A 21,349-nucleotide genomic window follows, 5' to 3' on the forward strand; every position below is an offset into this window, starting at 1 on the left:
ACGCTCCTTCTAGCGAATGCTCACGGTGTGAATTCGAATGTTTTCAATTTATCGCGAATGATAAAGTTACAATGAATGAACGAGCGTTTGCAATCTCTCGCGAATGTTCGCATTGTACGAAAAATTCACGAAAGACAAAATTTCGCTGCAAGCGTCGTCGATTCGTACTTTCGCGAGCGTTTCAAATTGAAAATCTATGAAACCGCGTTTTTCTCTACATTTACCGTTATTAAACTTATTTTCGAAGTGACCCAGAGAAACCAAAGGTATTTTCGTGGTCCAACTAAACATAATTAGTACATTAGAACCCCTTGAATAATTTTCGTGTCGCACAGTGTTATTAAACAGTGTGCCGACTTTGCCGAAATTGTTATCCAATTGTCGACATTGTTCAATGTACTCATTGCAGAGGTTAAATATATTTAAGGTTTAAACCTTCCTACTATTGTGTAAAACCACTCAAAAATTCCCTTATATAGATTATCCTAAATTGCTGCTTATTATTTCAGATTCCATATTCTTATGAAATATACCAAATACGAATTTATTTTTATCGGAAATATATTTCACGAATAACATCATTATCAACTTTTAAATAGAATAATGTTTGTGAAGCCATATGATATTTTCTTATAATTTTTGGTAACTAAAGTGCGTGTCAAGTTTTTTTTTTTTTTTTTTATTTTCATTTCAAATGAAGCATTTATTTGGATTCCCTTGTCAACTAAAGATTTTTCCAACAGGTCACCCCATTGACTGAATCCACAAAAATGTTTTTATTTGACAATCAATGAAGTGTGATCAAAGTGAAAAGTATATTTTGCATCAGATTTTAACTGAAGAAATTCGCGTACTTTAAAAAGATATTGCCCCACAACACGACTCTATTAAAATTAGTGCGCATAAAAGTATTTTTTAAAACACTATACGGACTTTGTTTTTGTTTTAACAAATGCATACAAATTTCACCCACTCCACTTACCGGCAGCTGCATAAAGCATATCCCACCCAATTAATCTTAATATTTAAGTCACCTGTTCTCATCAACATACATATTCCGACAACACATTATAAGATATAACCACATTGTGTGTGTGTTTTACGAACAATTGTATACGCATGTGTTCAGTTTTCAAAAAAAGGTCTCCCAATCGTAAAAGTTTGCATCACAGCATCGCTGTTACGCATGCGTAAACAAAGAGTGCGCGTAAAATTCATTGATAAAACTCCAGTTGGCTGGCTGCACTACGGTCATTTGTAGTAGTGCTGTTAAAGAGAAAACGGGGTAGCTGGCAAGGAAATTAACAGCTGTCGACGTATTTTGTTGTTGTTGTTGTTTGTTGCAACCAAACCAATATGAAAACAAAAAAAGAAACCATCTGCTCTACGAGCTGTGCCAGACAGCTAAACAACCAACTATCCTTTGAATGTTTGTATGGGTGAATAGGTACACAAATACTGATATGTAGCTGAGGTGAGCCGTTTGTTTTTTTGGTGAACAGCCTTTCTATGTCCAAAAAGTTGACCCAAAAGAAATGGACATCTTTGCCATACAAAGGTAAACACATTTCAGAACATGGTTGATACCGTGTGGTATTAATTTAATCGATCAATGGTTATGACTGTGGTACAGGCAAGACTCGTACAATGCAGTCCGAACAAAAGTTGGACATGCACAGTATTTAAGATTATTTGGACTTCAGGTATTTGAAATTGTATTCGGATCACAATATGTAGATATTTAAGATCTATTCTCAATTCGATATCTCCATAGTTTGGGGATTGTTGACATAAGTGGAGAAGATGTTTTTATTGATTTAATTTAATTGACTGTTATTCGATATTTCTGGGCCATAGTCTATAAAAAGTATCCAGCCAGAAAGGGTCGGTATAGGGATAGATATATTTGTTTTGAGTTTTCGTAGAATGTTTCTGTACGTACATTCCATTTATCATAAAATCCTTAGAACTTCGAAATATTTATTTCAAATTTAGAAAATTTATTATTAATAAGGGTAACTCTAAGACTATTAGCAATGTTTCCAAATGGATTAGGTTTTTCCCAGAGTATAAAATTTCGACCCTTGTCTGAATCCTCAATTGCTAAATGCTGGAGAAAACTTTATACTCATAATGATGATTTCCATGAAGATGACGACCTTCCATTGTTTGTTATTTTGCGTCAAGACGTAGGTCTTATTGGAACTAGAAATAGAGTTCGAATGATCAATACTATATTAAATCAATGACTATTCAATGGAATTTACTTGTAAATAGGTTTGTTTCAGAATGAAATTTCCTTTGAAGATATAAACCAATGGTTGAAGAAATGCATGAATCGGATAACAATAATACCCAAAATAATGATACTACAATTTTTTTAAACTATCGTAAAAACTATTGTTTTTTTTTATTTATTAGCCGTTCTAAGTATTTGGTCAGATCCCCTTAACCGTGTAAAATGTATGATGACTAGAAAATCTGACAAAAAATTAAAATTATAAAAATTTAAAGTTTTCGGTTTTTTGCACCCCTAAATACCATCTCAACATAACCGAAAATTGTCGGTGTCGTCCTTAAAAATAACAGGAACTACATATAAATTTCAAAGCGATCAGGGTGACATTTCCGCCCTCTAGTGGGGTAGTAGTAATGCTGAACAATAACATAACACATAGCTACAGGGACGTACGCAGGGGGCGGAACATATATATATATAGGGGATTTGGTACACCATTTACATTAATCGGGCGAAAATATATATGGGAGCTATATCTAAATCTGAACCGATTTTCTCGGATCTTAACACACATCATTCTAGACTTAATTTAGTACGCCATGCCAAATTTCGTGAAAATTGAAAAATATATGGGGACTTTGGAGCATTATTTAGGCTTAATTCAGTACGCTATGCCAAATTTCGTAGAAATCAAAGGATGTATAGGGACTTTGGTGCACTATTTACCTAAAATCGGACGAAAATATATATGGGAGCTATATCTAAATCTGAGCCGATTTTCACCAATTTCAATAGGGTTCGTCCTTAGGCCAAATAAGTGACTTGTGCCAAATTTATCCAAATCGGATCATAAATGCGACCTGTAGGGGAGACTGGGGCACCTTCGGCACTTTTTTTTAGAGCTCTATATCTCAGTACTTACTCAACATATATAACAACTTTGTGGCTGATTATTGTCCGGGTATTTGTCATCGCTATCAGTCTGGTTGAAATTCTGATCCTCTAAAGGCTCTATTTGGTTTTAATACGCCACACAATGTTTGAATTATAGCGCTTTATTTTCTAGCGGCGGACGTTTACATCTCATCTCAGAAATAGGGGTTTTCTAGCGCATTTTCGTCAATACAAGCACCTTTGATCTTATATATGCAATTTCGAACCATATTAAAGGATTAGTTTTAAAGACAAACTAAAAAACATTTTAAGGAAATAATATTGCACAATCTGTATATGGCCGAATGTGCCCCACTTTAAAATGCCGAATGTACCCCGAATGTACTTTTTATAGTTTTTTCATTTTTTTTTTCGATCAGTTTTGTAAAAACATATTTTCAAATATTTTTATAATAATACACATCGTAGTTACCCACTTTCTAAAAATATTGTATTAAAAATTTAAAAAGTTTTATACACGAAATACTTACGAAATTGAATTGAAATATTACAGAAACATCTATAAAAATACCAAAACCCATGTATCTAAATAAGCTTATTAGCTAGAAATTTCAAACTTTGTGTCAGTTATTTATTTCGATATTCGATACCTATGTATCGAAACTAGTGATGTACGGTGAGAGCTTCATATCGAAAACGCGATTGCCGAAGGTGCCCCGATGCCGAAGGTGCCCCAGTCTCCCCTACTTTGTTTACAATTTAACATCTACAGACGGACGGACGGGCGGACATGCATAAATTCTCAAAAGGAACCATGTGTCTATCTCGTTTCCTTTTGTCTGTTACAAACATATGCACAAAGACAAACATATGTACCACAGTGTGGTGAAGGGTATAAAAAGGTAATTTACTGTTCAATAGATTTCAAACATAAAATATATTAATGTAATATTAATGTGTTTACATATCTTTCATATTTTGTGATATTCGATATATCCAGTACCTATATACATTTGGAAAACGTTCGTTATATACGATAGTCAGTGTAAAAAGTCGACTATTTTGTTCATACGTTATATCCCGAATTCATTAAACTGAGTACTCGTTATACCGGGCGTAGACTGTATTTACCATTTGAACCCCTAAAGATTTTTTTCTTGACGATTTGTTCATATCTTTGACAAATAATAATGAGCAGACGGACGGACACACATGTCTAGATCGTCTCAGCTAGTCGAGATATGACGATCGGTATACCAAAAGATGGGTCTAGGACCAATATTTCGTGGCGTTACAAATTCTTGGGGCCACATAAAGCTAAAATACCATAAAAACATAATTGTGTAGGGTATAAAAATTAAAATTTGCTTTCTTTTGCAGTTTTCTACAAGAAAAAAATGTCATCCGATATAACGATAATTTCGATTTAACGAGGAAGGCTGACTATATATAAATCGTTATATCGATATTCACTGTACATTTAATCCGGCAATGTCTTGCTAGAGCTACCTGTACAACTAATACACGAACACCAGCAGCAGCAACAATAACAACTTCAAAAACACCTTTTCAAAATTCTGTTCAACAGCATCTGCAGACCCAACACGCATCCAACTTGATTTTGCATTGCTGCGGGTGCCTGTAAATTTGTACTGCATTACTAGCTCCTCGTGTGCGTGTTTGTATCTGTGAGCGCATATGCTTATATATCCTTTAATAGGAATCACAAAACAAAAACCATGAATTAAGCATAGCCGACAAATGACGAAAACACATGCTTCAATTTCTTCGTCATTGCTTCATTACGATGTTCGGTCGATTGAATGGTTTTTGGTTTTGGGTTTCGGCTTAAATATATTGCTCTCCTCTGGTTGGTTGTTCTCGTCGCATTTGTGAGTTCTCGCAACATCTGTCATTTTTGTTGTTGCCTTTTGTGTGTTTTTTATTCCATTGTCATTTCTCTCTCTCTCCGTCTCCCTCTCTATTGTTTTAAAAATTTTCATTCGCAGATACGCATCAATCCGTTGCAAATCGCAAACAATCTAATGACGTGAAAGAGAAATTAGCGCCAATATTTTGCCCACTGATGATGTAAAAAGCAACTGTGATAGGAAATTGCGATGCTGTATCACAGTCATTCGGAAAGCAACTCGTACGTGTACAGTGTCTCGGAGGTTTAAAACACTAACACTATGCGAATTCTGCACCGATTTCGACGAAACAAAAATGTTGTTCCTTTACGACAAACTTTTTTGAGGTTTATTTTTTGATATTATATGTCCATGGAATAAATTGTTCAGATAAAAAATTGTTGTGCAAATATAGCCTATAGTAAAAATGCAATGTTCAAATGCAATATGTACTCAAACCCACAACCTCAATGAGTTTGTGAAGCAACATATTGACTTAGGCCTCTGTTCTATTAGTGTAGGAGATTTAAATGTAACTGAAGAGACTGAACTATATAATTAATCTTCATTTATGCAAAGGCCTCAGTGGTTATTACGACGTGCTGCCTTTAACATTTTTTAAATTAATAGTAGAATTATCTACTAGGATGTTAATTCGTTTAGAATATTTAATACCAGACCCTGATGTTGGAAAACTAGGCTGAGAATTAAACATACAAAAAAGCGAAACCTTTATATGAAGGCTACATAAAAACATTGACATATATTATTCTAAAATATAGCCCCTTCAGTGGGAAAATGTGGCTAGGTCCTTAAAAATATCGAATGTGGAGCGGGATCTTTATACAGTGGCGAGAGAAAGTGTACGAAAATCTTTAACAAATGAGATCCCAATATAAATGTACATATGTGCCTGTATCGAAAATGTTTTGCAAAGATGTTTTTATGCTCCAGGAACCCGTAATGCCAATATATAGTACAAGAAGTGAACATATATAGGCACTTCCCCGATAACTGGCACGACTTTCGGAAAGCCACAAAAGAGTGGTCACTCTCGTGAATTCAAATATATATGACTTTAGACATCATTGCTAATAATGGGAATGCTCTGCGATTTGTGTGAACAATTTGAACTTCAACAGTTGCGATCAAAATAATAATAATACTATAATCAATTGTTGGAAAACAGAGAAAATGCTGTGATCGGACGATTTCAAAATGTGTGTTTTTTTTTTTTTTTTTTTGTTATTTTTTGTATGCTTTGAGCGTTTTTCTCGTACTGAGGTGTTGCACCAAGATATAGGTTTCAAAATGTAATGGATGCCGCACATTGCTGGAACATACTATGTTTCTGTATCTTTGTACTTTGTACAATAAAAGAAAAATTCTTTGGTTTATTTTTTCTGGAAATGCCCATACTAAGACCAAAAATACAAAAACGACGGCACCATTTATGGGGACTACGTCAAATTTTTTCCGCGTTTATGTTTTTACCATCCGATTGCTCGGAATGCCAAATTGCAGCTATACATACCGAAAAAATGTGGAACCTTTATATAGTGGTTATGTTTAAAAACGACCCTATATTGAAAATGTTGTCAAAGATGTTTATCGCATTCAAAAAATCCGGAACTGGTTCGGTTCGAAAATGGATACAAAACCGAAAATTTTATGGAACCGTTATATGGCCGCTATACTAAAACGTAGATAGTGTAGTATCAACGTATGGACAAAATTTGAAAAGACAGCGTTTAGAGTTATAATCATGGACTAAATAGACCCATATAAACCCTTGAAAAACGACTATGAAGGAAAATATTAAAAAAAAATAAGTAAAAAAGCGTCAGTCGGTGTTGCCGACCTCTGGTTAAAAGTTTGTAAAATATTGCCCCTATCTGGAGGAGATATCTTCGGACTTAATATAGGTTTGGTAGGGATAATACAAAGTTTGATTCAAATCCCAAATCCCATTCGCCTTATATTGGATTGGACCATTTCTGGGGGACGTACCAGAAGGAGGAATGGGTCCCATATTCAGACTTGATCTAGGCTTGGTAAAGATAATAAGTTGTACAAAGTTTGGTTCAAATCGGATAGTCCGTTCGCTAATAATAATAAAATTAATTTTTTCTACCAGCAGGTAGAGAGACGGACGAACATGGGCATATCGACTCCAAATATCGACTCCCCCCGGGTACGTCCCTGGCTTAGAGTATAAAAAGTCTAGAACAAAATATAGATTGATTTATAGCAGTCTGATTTCGGCTTACTTAGTCGTAAGTCTTCTTGGACATGTGTCATTCCGACTCAACCCTCCAACTAACTAATCAAAAATAATTTGTTCATGGAATACCAATTATTTTTGGTTGGGTAGTTATCAAAATGTACATTTTTGTTCATTGATTTATATAACCTTTGACATACAATAAGGTTATTTGAACCATATTCCCTATTTAAGCCATTTTCACCGTAAATACATTAGAACTAAATTTTAATTCAATTAATAACCGCAAGGTAAATTCATAACAAATGGTTCGTATTAAATTATTATTGACTGCATTATAAATCAACTATAATCAAAAAATATCTTACATTTTTTATATCAACATAAAATATATAAATTCCTTTGATATATTCATGACCTAAACGTAAAATAATCCATTGGAGAAAATTTCATAATAATAATAAACATTTCAATTGTCCTTCTACATTATGTACGATTATACAACCAATAATATGGTCAAAGCGTCATGGAGTCTCTATTCAATCGTTTCGCATTTAATTCATGGAATTGGAGCGCGACAATCCCCCTTTTTAACGGTGTACCTTTTGCCAACAATAGAAGAAAGAAATCACAATGTAAAAGGACTTAGTACTACCTCTCAAATGAACAAACAAACGTATATATGTGTATACGTACGTACTCCTGTGACACACACCTCCATACAGCCGATGGCTGGATGGCTGACTATAAGTTCAAATACAACACAAATAACAACATATTCCAACGACTACAACCACTACGAAGAGATACTCGTCCAACACCGTCACAAGTAATCAGTGGTTGAAAATGTTCGTAGAGAAGGAAGCAAAGCAAAATAACAGAAAAGGTTCAATACCAGCTAGGAACGGTCAACGGCAGCTTAACTTCATTCGTATCTGAACCTTACAACGTGAAGGACGTGTACACAAGAAGAAGCGAGCGGACGAACGAGCCCTTCACAACGTACATAAAAAATATAAACAACGTGAAATTCTCACCACAAAGATAATACAAAGAGAGGGAGAGAGAATTATTAGTAATGACAGTGCGCCAAGAGTATTCGTGAGAAACCCTGTATGACGTAGTGACATATCGTGAGTGCGCGAGTGTTGGTTTGGATATTTTTGCGCAAATTTATTTGTGTATTCCAAGGATTGTTATAGAAACCGCCGATACAATAGTAGTTAAGAAATACGTAATATCAAAAGAAAAAGAACGCACACACACACCCTCTCTCATATAACCTCACTCGGCATAGTGTATAATAATAAAAGAAACTTGTAAATTTCATCGAAATTTACGAAACGAAAAGGAATTACAAACATAATTTGCAGTGTCTAGTTTAATCCTTGGCGTAAAAATGTCGGAAAATTCATCGGAATATTTAAAACGCACCTGTCTCATTTGCGGCTGTCATACGAACCAGACGATTAATATTTACGAGCCTCGCAGTGGACCAAATATTGTTCAGCTCATCCAGGCCAAATTTAAATTTCAGGTAAATACTCAACAATCAATCCAGATTAAATGTACATATGAGATTTCAACAAATCATAATCGAGGAAAAAATATTGAAAGTCTAGCAAAAAATCAATAAAAGACCTGAAAAACTGTAGTATGCTTCACCAATAAATATATATTTTTTTATGTCGAACCGAAGAATGTCTGTCTTCCTATGCCAATGAGTCACCACCGCCTTTTCTATTTCGTTTTACATTGTCATCCAATAGAGAGTGGGGTGACTGACTTTCTGCATGAATATACCAACCCCCACCCACCCTTACATTCGGAATGTATACTCTGTTCCATTCCATTAAAGTTACAGCATCCTGTCGCCCAACTCTGTTGTCATAGCACCAAAGCTTTGCTAGAGCGAACTCTACACACATACAGACACCATAAATCGTATATGTTGTGTTCATGCCACCTGCAGTAGGTCATTAACGCATTGCATGGCGATGTGCCGAACTGATGCGTCTGTCAAACATTTTCAATGCCAAACAGGTCATAACTTATATTTAATATCACCCTTGTGACACCATTAACCCAATCCTTTGCACTTTTCATAATCAGCCGGATAAGCCACCGTCGACTACCACAACAATAGCAACAACATCAACAGATTTGTTTTTGGTTGGTTGTTCTTTCTTACACCGGATATTCAAGCACTCTTTGTGAATTTCATAAAATAGCAGATGTCACTTGTTCTCATGATTCCCACATATCCCGTCGTAATTTGATACCGACCTGTCCTGTCCTCGACAGAGAGTAGCTGGAAAGTGCTTGTCTTTCTCCAGAGTGCACGAAAAAAAAACACCACCAACAACAACTACGAAACTTGGTGATCGATGGCAGATTTGACATTGTTTCAGGGCAAAAAATTGTTTTCATCTATAGCTGCTGTTCGGTTCTGTACTGTTGTTTTTGTTGCTGTCGTTGTCTTTGTCATATCTTTAAAATATTGAAATAAATATCGATCACATGTTATTCATAAAATGGATGAAATGGTGTTGGCAAAGTAGCTACTCTACTTCATTGAAATTTGAGACACATCCGCACACAAACAACAAGCACAACAACATGATGCTGTTGTTGTTTACCTTCCATTTCTGAGAGAAGATCCAAATATGTATGTATGTGGAGTATGTGTGTCCTCTTGCAGGTTATTTGTACCATTGTGCAGTTGCCAGTGTGTGAACCTAAGAACAAAATTGTCAGCTGTCCTTTTAACAGCACCGAGAAGTGTAGGGCGGAGACGACGATCTTCTGCTGCAGGTTTTATGCAGGTCCTTTTGTTGTCCATTAAACTGCACTCTCTACATGCAGTGACAGCAGCTGTTCTCGAAATGCCACAGTGAAGCAAGTGGGATATTTATCGGGATTACTTTGGAGATGGAGTGTTAAGAAAATACTTGATTTTTAGAGGCGTCAAAATGCCACTAAAACTAAAAATCAAATCATAGTCAAAGAAAAGAGCCTACTTCCTCTACTCTTATTTGCCGGTCGTACTTCTATCACAACTGTATGGTCACACATCATTTTGGAGGAATAAGGACGCTGTTATGATAAATTGTTTTTCGAAAATATATTTCCACTGTACACATCTCATAGTCAACCTAAAATGATGTTCGTGTGTGTTTGCATTTTTTATGTTTGCTGCATACAAAAAATTCGGTTGATGCTCCAATTTTGTGCGGGTCAGTTGTTTGGCAAACCTGCAAAAAATAAAATGCGTACAGCATTCGGTTATGTAGTATGTAATTTTTGAGTAACGACAGATGTATTTGTGGCACAATCAACCAGCCCGTAGAGTTAGCAATGGCACCTTTGCCTCTGGACTGGCATGTTTACTGCCTACTGTTGTTGTTGTTTGTGTTATGTTGAACTCTTTGTTTTTTTTTTTATCACAAACTTGCCGACTCATATGATTGTCTGAACGGTGAGCGTATTTTGCACCTGGTGATCAATTCTTATGCATAAACACCAACCACATGATGTTGTTGTTGTTGTCTTTGTGGCCCTTGTTGTTGTTATTGTAGAATTATGCTTAATAGTGATTAAGCCTTTTTTGTGTACTTTGGAAATCCTTTTCAACATACGGCGCACGCGTCATCTGTCCTTTGCTTTGGGGGGTTAGTGTCCTAATTATTTTTACCGTCTATGGCATATCTAACGATTGGCCAGGTAATAAAATGTGAATGTGTGTGCGTGTGTTTTTATCAGGAAAAATGCATTTAAAATAGGCATGCGCAGCAAGCTATCGCAGCCAGTAACACCTTTTGTGGCGGGGCAGCGAACATTGTTTTCAATTGGTTCATTGGAGAGTCGGCATGCGACAGCTGCTGTTATCAGTCGCTCAGCCTGTCTGACAAAAATATACCGCATTCATATTATGATTGCCGGCAAAGTTTTCGTGATACACATTGCCGTCTTCGTTGGTGTTATTGTTGGCTTCGTTGTAATTGGTGGCAGGTGGTTTGGCCGAAATGAAAAAAACATTACAATTTTGTATTGATATACACACGTACCACATTCATATGTATGTCTGTGCTTAATTATTCCGAAATGCAACGGTCATTATCAACGGGTTTGGGTTTTGTGTCAGTTGCACCCTTGCCAGCCAGGATCAAGGACAGCCTAGTCATTGCGCTTTGCCTATGAAATTCATAGGGCGATGCATTTGTACACTTTGATAATTGATTTGTGGTCTCATTAGTGTGGCCTACCCTGGCCTAAAAAATTAAATTCTTATACCTTGTTGCAATTACCACGAGTCCAGGTTAATAATAAAATTTTCTTTTTTACTTTCATTGCAGCCGTTGAATGAAGACAAATACCTGTGCTTCAGCTGTAACAATTGGCTCATCAATTGGCACTCGCTGCAGGCCTTGAATAGCAACGATGCGGAGAGTCCTTCGGGCACCTTTCGATCCCATCTAAATAGTGGCAACGTTATGCAGGATGAAAAAAGTTCCGGCTCAAAGAAGAAAATTGCCGTGTGTCGGCCCATTGCTCGTGTCAGCCCCCAGCAGCAACCTCAACCAATGGCAGAACAATCTCCATCTCCAGTGGTAACTACTTCCCATTCAAGTGTTGAAGCACAGGACGTAACAATGGAAAATGTGGAAGTCGTAAATGAACCAGAACCGGAAGATCTAGACCTTAAACCGAACCATAAAATTAATTTCAATAAACGCAATTTTCGTGTACAGCTTGCTCGTCGTGGTCACTCGCAGCACAAGAATATGTTGATGTGTTCTTGTGGCAAATATATTGTGATACGCAGCAGCTCAACAAAGTTCTTCAAGGTCAAGGCTTCAGCAGCTCAGCCAAAGTGTCGCCAATGCCGGGATCTAACACGCATGAGAGCCAGCTACATGCGCAGCATAGTTCAAGTTGAACAAGAATTGGCCATACGTGAAGCTCCTTTGTATGCCGCTGAAGGGCAATACGCACCAGCGGCTGAAGTCGCTGAACAGCCACAACAAAATCAACAACAATCCCAGCAACGGCTCCACTTGCCAAAGCCAACTGTCGATGGCAAAGTTGTTGCCATGTTAAGACGGTTGGGAACTCACTTGTCGCGCGAATCTGACAACGGAAACGGATGTAGTGATACCACAGTAGAACGTCTACCACAAATCATGAGTCCCACCAAACCAAAGTCACCCAAGTGGTTAAGACCCCTCGAAGACGATGAGATTTTACTGAACTTCGATACAAGCATATCGGAAGTCCTGCCCTCTCTGGCGGATCAATTTACACACGTGAATTCGTTGGCGGCAAGAAAAAAGTTGTCGTTCGAGGCATCTCAAATTACGGAAGTAATCGATCTGTGCGAGGCCGAAGATACGAATGACGATAGCCACTCACAGGGGTTGCAGCAACTTGATTGCGCAGATCTTGTCAACGGTTTCAATTTGCCCAAAGGACTTTCGATAACATTGGCTTAAGCACAGCAAACTCGTCTGAGCGGAGAGAATTGAAAATTCAACCAATCAACCAACCAAAAATTAAGCAACACAAATTTAGTCAAATTTTTTAGTCTTGTAAAATCGCCACACTCAAATGCTAGAAATAAAACCACCCATGGGGTTGGTCTAGAAAATACAGTTATTCGTTAAGGAAAAGATAAGAAAATAAGAATATATTGTAAATTCCCCTATAGTCCCCGTAGTTCGGAATGATTTTGCCATTATAACGATGATTCGTTTTAGTCAAGAACCAATAATTCGTAGCATACACACTTCGGGTACTTTTATTGTGTGTATGTACTTACCTCTTTTGTTTTGTAAATTTATTTAGTTCAATTTGTTATTCTGTACATATATATAGTACTTTACATTACACTCATACACATTCATGCTTGTGCACCATTTGAGTTGTAAATATTTTATTTAATTGTTTAGGTTATTGTATTTAATTCAGTCTGTTTGTATTAAAACTATTATGTACCTTAAGTTAAATGTCATAACTACGTTATCGATAAAAAGCAAAACAAACACACACACACACATGATGAAAAAATAAAAAACTCAATAAAATATTATTGAAATATTAACATAAACTAATCGGAATTTTACTAAGGTTGTTTGGGGATGCATAGGAGATTTTTACCTTGGATATTAAGGTATGAGAGTTGTATAAAAAGGAGTAACGTCATCGCAGCTTCATTAATAAAGCCAGGGGGCAAATTGATCCTCTCCTTGCTGGTATTTTCGACGTAATATAATAAAAGCCCACTAATCCGTATAATTGATTGCAGACCCCAATACGGATTACCAAATTTTCCGGATTATCGACTTTTTTTACATTGATATAAAGTTGTATAAATAAAATGACAATTTAAGTAGTTTTATGTTTTTATTAAAATATAAATTACGGAGGGTATATTAAATTTTCAATCCGTTTGCAACAACTCGAAATATTCGCCGACAACCCACACGGTATATGTATAAACAGGGCGCTTCAAAAAATTTATACACGCTTTTATACAAATTTTATACAAATTTCCGGAAAATAGAAAGCTGAAAGTCCAATGTTAAGGTCTGGAGAGCGTTCTGAAAACTCGGTTGGCCCCCTTCGTCTTATCCACTGGCCCGATAAATTTTGATCCAGGTAAGCTCGTACGTCCCTGTGATAGTGCGGCGGGGCACCATCTTAGGACGATTATGCTGGCACCTGGCGAAGAAATAATAATATAACATTAGACTTGTAGGTCGGGAAAACTACAATAGTTTAAAGTGTGTATACATATATTCTTGAACACAATGCAATTCTGTGCCGATTTATGCATGTCCGTCTATTGAAATAGGGTTCGGGATAGGGCTCGCAATACTACTCATAGGATGTTTGGTATTTGAATATATTAGTTAACGTTTTGTTCTATGCACCCTATAACAGTACCTCAAAAATTTTCAGTATTTTGGGGAATTTGTTGGGCTATTTTTCAACCGAATTGCTTGTAATTTTTAACTTAGAGTTTCCATTGGCCAGCCAATCTCCCTAACAAAATTTATCGGATAACCCCATATAACGGGGGTGTCGTTATATAATCATAATTCGATATTTTGTCAGAGATAATGGAAAAATAACTTTGGAGTATGTGTGTTTGGAGGCGGGTTTCTTATGGCACAGCATTTCTTTGCCCATATAATTTTTCTATTGTGATTTTATGTGTCCTTCTATTTAGAAAATACATATGCAAATTTTCGATTGAGTGGAAAGTAGGCAGAAGCCGGCGGTTGTGTTTTTGTTTTTTTTTATTTCTTTTTGGATGAAAACTTTTGTTTTTGTAGAAAAAAGAGGGAGTTCAACTGCGAACTTCAACTAATCGCTGGCAACGTAGTTACTTCTGTTTGTTGCATTTGGGTATAAACGTTTTTTTTTTCAAGATGCTATAAATAGATTCAGTGACGAGGTCCGAAACTATAGTCTTCCCTGCCTTACCCCTATGTAGACAATGTCATACTTTCACCACTAATTACTTTCCTGCCTGATTATTTTGCAATAAATAAACACAAATTGTATCCCAAATAGCTCGTTGTTGATTACCAAGGATATTTTTTTAGCTATTATCTTTTTGGTACCACTGGTTTAAACACTTCAGTTTGGTCTATAATCGTCTTACGAACGAACAACCGTTGCAAATCATTGAATTTTATTATCAAAATGCGTGCCCGGTTAAGAAAGTTTATCGCTCTTTATCCATTTTATGGTCAATTTAATCGACCCACTGAAGCGGCTATCGGCCTAGATTGTACGATATTTAGACTATTTGTGTAGGGCTACGTTAAAACTCATGTCTATACAGACAAACCCCGCTTTAATTGACGCGTTGGATGAGAAGAAAGCACATAACATTGAGTCGTGTATGCCAAAATTGTCATATGCTGATAGACGATTTGAGGCGCAGTTGCGGCCATTCTATATTCTTTGTATATTAAATTATATGGGCCGTACTTTCGATTTAAGGGGACCCCCCCATTCTTGGTGTCAAAAAATTTTATTTAGTTTTTCGAATCTACACTAATTCAAGAATGGTCCTACAAAATTGCATGTGAAAATCTCAAGAACTCTTGAAGATATAGTCGATTTATTGTGTCAACATCAAGTGACGGCAAGAGTGACTCTCAAACTTTAAACGCATTTTTCTCGAATCAATATGGCGGACACGATAACTCAAAAACTAATAACCCAATCGATTTCAAATTTTGGAACGTTCTCTGTGAGTTTATAGCTATCATATGAACTAGGATAAAGCCAATCGGTGAAGATCATCCTTATTTTTTTAAATTAGTTTGTGGTAAAAAATAGGCGATTTTCCAAAAAAAAAATCAAAGTTCGGCCATTTTGTTAATTGTTGTGCGAAGTCAATAATCCTAGTTCATACGAGAGCCAGACGTGTACTTTTTTTAACACCTTTGGAGGAGGAGTTATCATGCCCGCCATCAAAAATAAGGACTTTTCTTTGATCACAAAAAAACAATTTTTTGTAAATTATTTGTCTTCCTTTTTAAATCTTCAAATATAAATTTGCAAAGTTACAAACCTTAACAAGCATTGGTATTCATTTACCAGCCCATTTAAAATCTTAAAAATAAAAAATCGTGAATGGGTGAGGGGGGTTCTCTTAAATCATGATTTTATGCATTTTTTAATATTTCATAAACTTTTCTATAGATCTTTCAAAATTACACTTTATCTCTATGATGTGTTTCTAAGATATGTTTGTTTCACTTTACTTTTTTCATTTCCCATACTTTTTTAATGTAAAGCCAAATTTCTCAAGTAAAAGGTTGTTCTCTTAAATTTGGTTAAAAGTTCTACTAGCATTTTACTAACATCTCAACGTAAAGCCTTTATATATGGTTCTATATTTCATTTCTCACCATGGTCACTATCATAGCTATTTCTTCGTCCATCAGCTATCAAAAAATTTTTATGCCATAACTTAAAAATGTAATCCACGGTGAATTTGCCCATGGCATGAATTTGAACTTGTCTCGATATCATGACTACTAGTGACATCTCTTAATCAATATTACGCCCCAAAGTATGCACGTTTTAAGGAGTAGATTGTGGGATGTGTCATGCACAGAACTAACAAGTATGACTAATTTAAAATAACAAAGATGGCGCGGCATAGTAGATTCAAAAGTGTAGAAATCACGGAAATATAAATATAACTATTTGCGTGTGAAATTCGCAATTCGAAATTGTGTCAGTAGTACAATAATAATACATGGTAGGATATCTTTTCACATTGAAAATTCAATCAATTTAAATTTTAGTTTGAATTGTTTCACACAATTAATAATTTATTTTTTTAATATAAAATTTGTTTATATTTATTTATGCCATGAGGCATTGTAGATGCAAATCTGACAAAACTGACAACCATATATCATTGAATTACATACATTTATTAAAAAACAATTTTTGTTTTACAATAAATGGTCTGTTCCCGTACTGCAAGAATCTACTAGATTTTACTATTTTTTTCGATGTCATAAAAGAAAATTCGTTATCGTAGTAAAAAGTAGTAGATTCTTGCAGTACGGGAACAGACCAAAAAAAGAGTTTTTACGAAAAAAGTGTATCAACTTTAGTAAATAAATATAAGTCGTTTGAAATATGAATTTGGCAAGGTGGGATGAATGTATAAAAAATTTATTTCCTTAACCTGGCATTACATTCGTGTAATGTTAATGCAAATTGTACCATGATAGAGTAACTTCGGGTAATGTGGACCACCATTTTCTTTTTTTGATATTGTGGGCGTAACAACGGTAAAAAATAAAAACAAATTGTTTTCACAGCATGGTAGATTTGTTGGCTAATTATATTCCAGGTCAAAAATTATATATATTTGTCCATAAAAATGTTATTGCATTATATTTCAAAAAACTCTAAACTGCATATAAAAATAACTTGGCGGGTAATGTGGACCAGTATGTGTGGGTAATGAGGATCAGTAAGTTAAAAGTAGGTTGTGGATTAATTGTGATAAATTTCAATTTATTGCACTCTTGGGTAACAATGAATGCAAAAATATATGGGTCCATGTTTTGGAATTGCCCCCATTTAAGGGTACCACCCCATTTGCGGTATTTTGAAGGTCCTTGCTTCATTATCCAACCGAGGCACCTATAATTTCGGATATCGAGTTTTCAGAGGATTGAATACCTCCTCGCATATTAAATGCGCCCTTGTTTCGAACTCGTCCTCATGAAAATGTCCCACTTTTTTATAGTGGTCCACATTACCCGACATAGTATATTTTTATTTAAAAATAATTATCGGCTTCAAAAATGAATAAAAATTTAAAAATAACTGAAAGTAATTACAGATAAACGTGTATTTTTGTTAAAGAAAACAAGAAAACCACATAACCTCTTTATATTCGAGAAAAACAAAATGTTCGACTATTTTACAAAATCGTTCGACTATTGTGCTAAAAAATTTTCAAATCACACTTTTGCAATCAGAGCTACATTTTCACCTACTAAATTTTCAACATTGCAATTATTTATTAAAAACCAAATTTGATGTTTGTTTTCACTAATTAGGAAAACATTTATCAAGGCGGCATTGGCATATTTCAAGCATTTTCTTAGATATGGGGGGTGGTCCACATTTGACGCATGGTCCACATTACCAGAAGTTACTCTAAAAGGTAACTACAAAAAACCGGATGATTGGATTCTAAGGTAATATTCGTGTCAATATGAATATGACAAATTTTGTTTTTAACCAGTGAGCGTGGCAGTCGGGCGGGGACGTGGCGATACCCTACATAACTAACACGGAACTCTAACTTTCTGCTGATTTTTATTCCCAGCCGGGGCAATATTTCGTACTATTTGCACCCTCTTGTATGATTAGAGGTCAACAGCACCACTTCCTTACACTGACATATTTTCCGAATATTACTAATATTCACTACAGTCCTTCTAATTAGTTGTCCAATTGTCCATTCCCTTCACCGTGGGTTGTGTTGTGATGTTCGGCTTATAATTGTAGCCTATAGATCGATTTGAAAAATACAAAAAAAAAAAATAAGTTTTCAGTATACTTAAAGGTGGGTCTATGACTAATATTTCGCCGCTTTGCAAACTCTTGGGGCAGCACAAAGCTATAATACCCTTACAACTTAGTTGTGTAGGGTATAAAAATATACCAACAGGAAGATTTGGTACGCACAAAACACAATATTGCTCTTTATTAAATGTCCTCCCGTATTCAATTTACTTAATGTATCAGAACAATACTTGAGAATTATGACCATGTACATTTTTAGCAACATCTTGACTTTGTAAGAGAGACAAATATACTTGATCTTTTTTTAGACAGTTCGTAAGGATTTGGACAAACTTATATTTAGACAAACTGCATATGAATAAGTAGTGGTAAACAAATTGGAAAACATTCAGCTATTTCAGAGATTTTTTACAAATTTGTGGGTTTTGAGGAGACTTTTATTTTTTTTTTTGGTTTAACAAGCTGATAAAATGCCTTGGGAATAATTTTAAAGTTATCTCATCTACTGGTCTGTTCCGTACTGCAAGAATCTACTACTTTTTACTACGATAACGAATTTTTCCTTTATGATATCGAAGAAAATAGTAAAATCTAGTAGATTCTTGCAGTACGGGAACAGACCATACATTAGAACATTTTACAGGATAAATCTACTGTATGCAATGGAATTGACATTTTAAACCCACAGAGTTAACGAAATCCGGTACAATGTAAACGTAATATAATTAGAGTTGGGCAATCTAGTTCACGTAGCGGATCGATCTTTCTCGTTCCTTTTTTAAAAATCAACTTGTTTCTTAATGTTCCATATAGTTCCTTTACTCCATACTCCTACATGGTTTCTTTGAATCTCTCTCTTTCATCGTTCTTTTTGTTTTTTTAGCTCACATAGTTCCGTGTTGATTGAAAATTGTGCAAAAATGAAAAAAATAACGAAACCAAAAAGGAACGAGACCAGAAAAAGGAACTATATTAATTAAAAAGTGGGAACTAGTTCCGATCGTTAGCACTTTAAAAATTTGCTAATCAGATTTAAGAAACAAAATGTTTTCAGAAACTGTTGCTGCAATTTTATTAACAAAAGAAGGCATAGTTGGGAATGGAGTCCCAAACTTTGAACCCACACAAGATATGTACAATAGAAATTGGAAGAACTAATCGTATTTTTTTTTTTATTATTTTCTTGAATAACTTGTATATTTTGAAATTGAATTTTTAGTTATATATTATTATATGCTTTTGGTATGGAATTTATTTAAGTTTGTTTTTGTCCTATATAGTATTTATTAACAAAAAAAAAATGATGATACATGTGTAATTTTTGTATCCTCCATGTGTAATTTGTAGCTCCATTGGTGGCAACACTGAGTACGGGAACAGACCAATTATTTTTTAGGGATATGTAAGCCGATATATGATCAAAACAAATAAACGATAACTGTTTTTACATTCACTCGTTATCGAAAAATAAAATCGACCTTCGAATAATCGACAGATTAAACTTTCGGCGTTTGACTGTAAAATCGATTTATTTCATTAGTCGACAATGTTAGTATTGTTGGAATACGAGCAAGAGCAGGTGGGTGTCGGATGCCGCGTGATATATTGTTGAAAAGAAAAAAACAAAACGTTATTAAATGCTAATCGGTGTAAAGCGTAAAGAATAATACATACATCTGCAATCAATAATTTTTTTATTGTGGTACGAAACTTGACGAAAGAGAAGAGTAAATTGATGAGTACATAACAAGAAAAATAACTGCCAAACAAAGGTGTTTGCAAATTTGTAATTCCATATGGCCTTGCTGTAGCTGATACTAATTATAAACACAAAGAAAAATGTCAACAAATACTTATCGCCCATGTAGTAAATAATTCAAATAATAATAACAAGAAACCCAAACTGTACTATTCAATAATATTGAATAAACAAGAACCAAAATTGAGTGTGAAACAACAACTAGTTGGGAAGCAGCACTGACATTGACTGCTTAAGAAGGCGAATTATACATTACCGCCAAAAAACAAAACACGATAAACAAAAAAGCAAGCTACGCGAATTAAAAAAATGATTAAAATAAAAATGTGCGTGTGTATGTGTGCAAGTTGTTGAGCAATAGACGAATAAAAGAAGAATCAAAAACAACGTGTAAACAATTGAACAATTTCTAACAAACGCAACACAGCGATCGAGTTTATAAACAAATCAGAAATGTTGGTGCTTTCATAGGATTTTGAAAATGCACAATGCAATAAACAAATAAATACACACACGGAGATAACAAAGAAAGAAGGAAAAAGAAGCTAGCTGTGAACTGCGAGTTTCTTAGCTAGCTAGCCCCATAATAAACAAGCTGGTTTTGTTTTCTTTATTCAGTGCAAAAAGTTGAAAAAATAAGCATTTTGTTAGGGTGTGTGCGTGCGTGTTGTGTTTGGCTTTTTCATTGTTACGCGAATATTCCGGTTCATGTGTGTGTGTGGATATTTCTCGGTTTTGAGGACTTGAAAACGAAATTATTCTCGGTTTTATTTGCTGCAAATGGATTTAATAAAAATTCGTTTCGAACGGAAAATACAATTGTAATAAAGAGAGCATTCCGAATTCACTTCCTTGTTCTGTTTGCATTGTGTTTCCTGCTCTCGAAATCATCCCTAAATTTGCTATTGAATAACTTCGCCTTTGTGTCGTCTCTTTTGGTTGGCCGTTTCTTTGGGTTGTAACTTTATAAAGTTCTTTCGTAGCATGCAAGGTTGCCAGGCATTTATATTTATTTTTTTCTTCTGATATATGTTATAATAAGGACTGCTCAAATGACCAAATTGTTCGCAATTAGCGCTACGAAATAATGAGTAGAACTTTTCTGAGGACCTTTGTATACCGTCTTTATAATAGATATGCCGTCAACTTGTAGGTCATTATAAACAATTTCGACTGTATATATGTTCGATATGCAGGTAAATCCCAAAAATAACATAGTTGGGGGGCAATGGCAACCCTGC

The 21,349-nt window shown here is 35.2% G+C and overlaps 1 protein-coding gene across 1 annotated transcript; it reads left to right on the forward strand.

Annotated features, from left to right (window-relative positions):
- The first annotated feature begins 8,665 nt into the window (after positions 1–8,665).
- Positions 8,666–12,759, forward strand: LOC133327117 (protein phyllopod). Its single transcript, XM_061535689.1, has 2 exons — positions 8,666–8,804; positions 11,623–12,759. The coding sequence occupies exons 1-2, from the start codon at positions 8,667–8,669 to the stop codon at positions 12,757–12,759; spliced, it is 1,275 nt and encodes a 424-aa protein (XP_061391673.1). The 5' UTR covers position 8,666.
- Positions 12,760–21,349: the final 8,590 nt, after the last annotated feature.

Source organism: Musca vetustissima, unplaced genomic scaffold, assembly GCF_032173495.1.
Source record: "Musca vetustissima isolate MV318-11 ecotype Yass unplaced genomic scaffold, APGP_CSIRO_Mvet_v1 utg642, whole genome shotgun sequence".
Classification (NCBI taxonomy): domain Eukaryota; kingdom Metazoa; phylum Arthropoda; class Insecta; order Diptera; family Muscidae; genus Musca; species Musca vetustissima.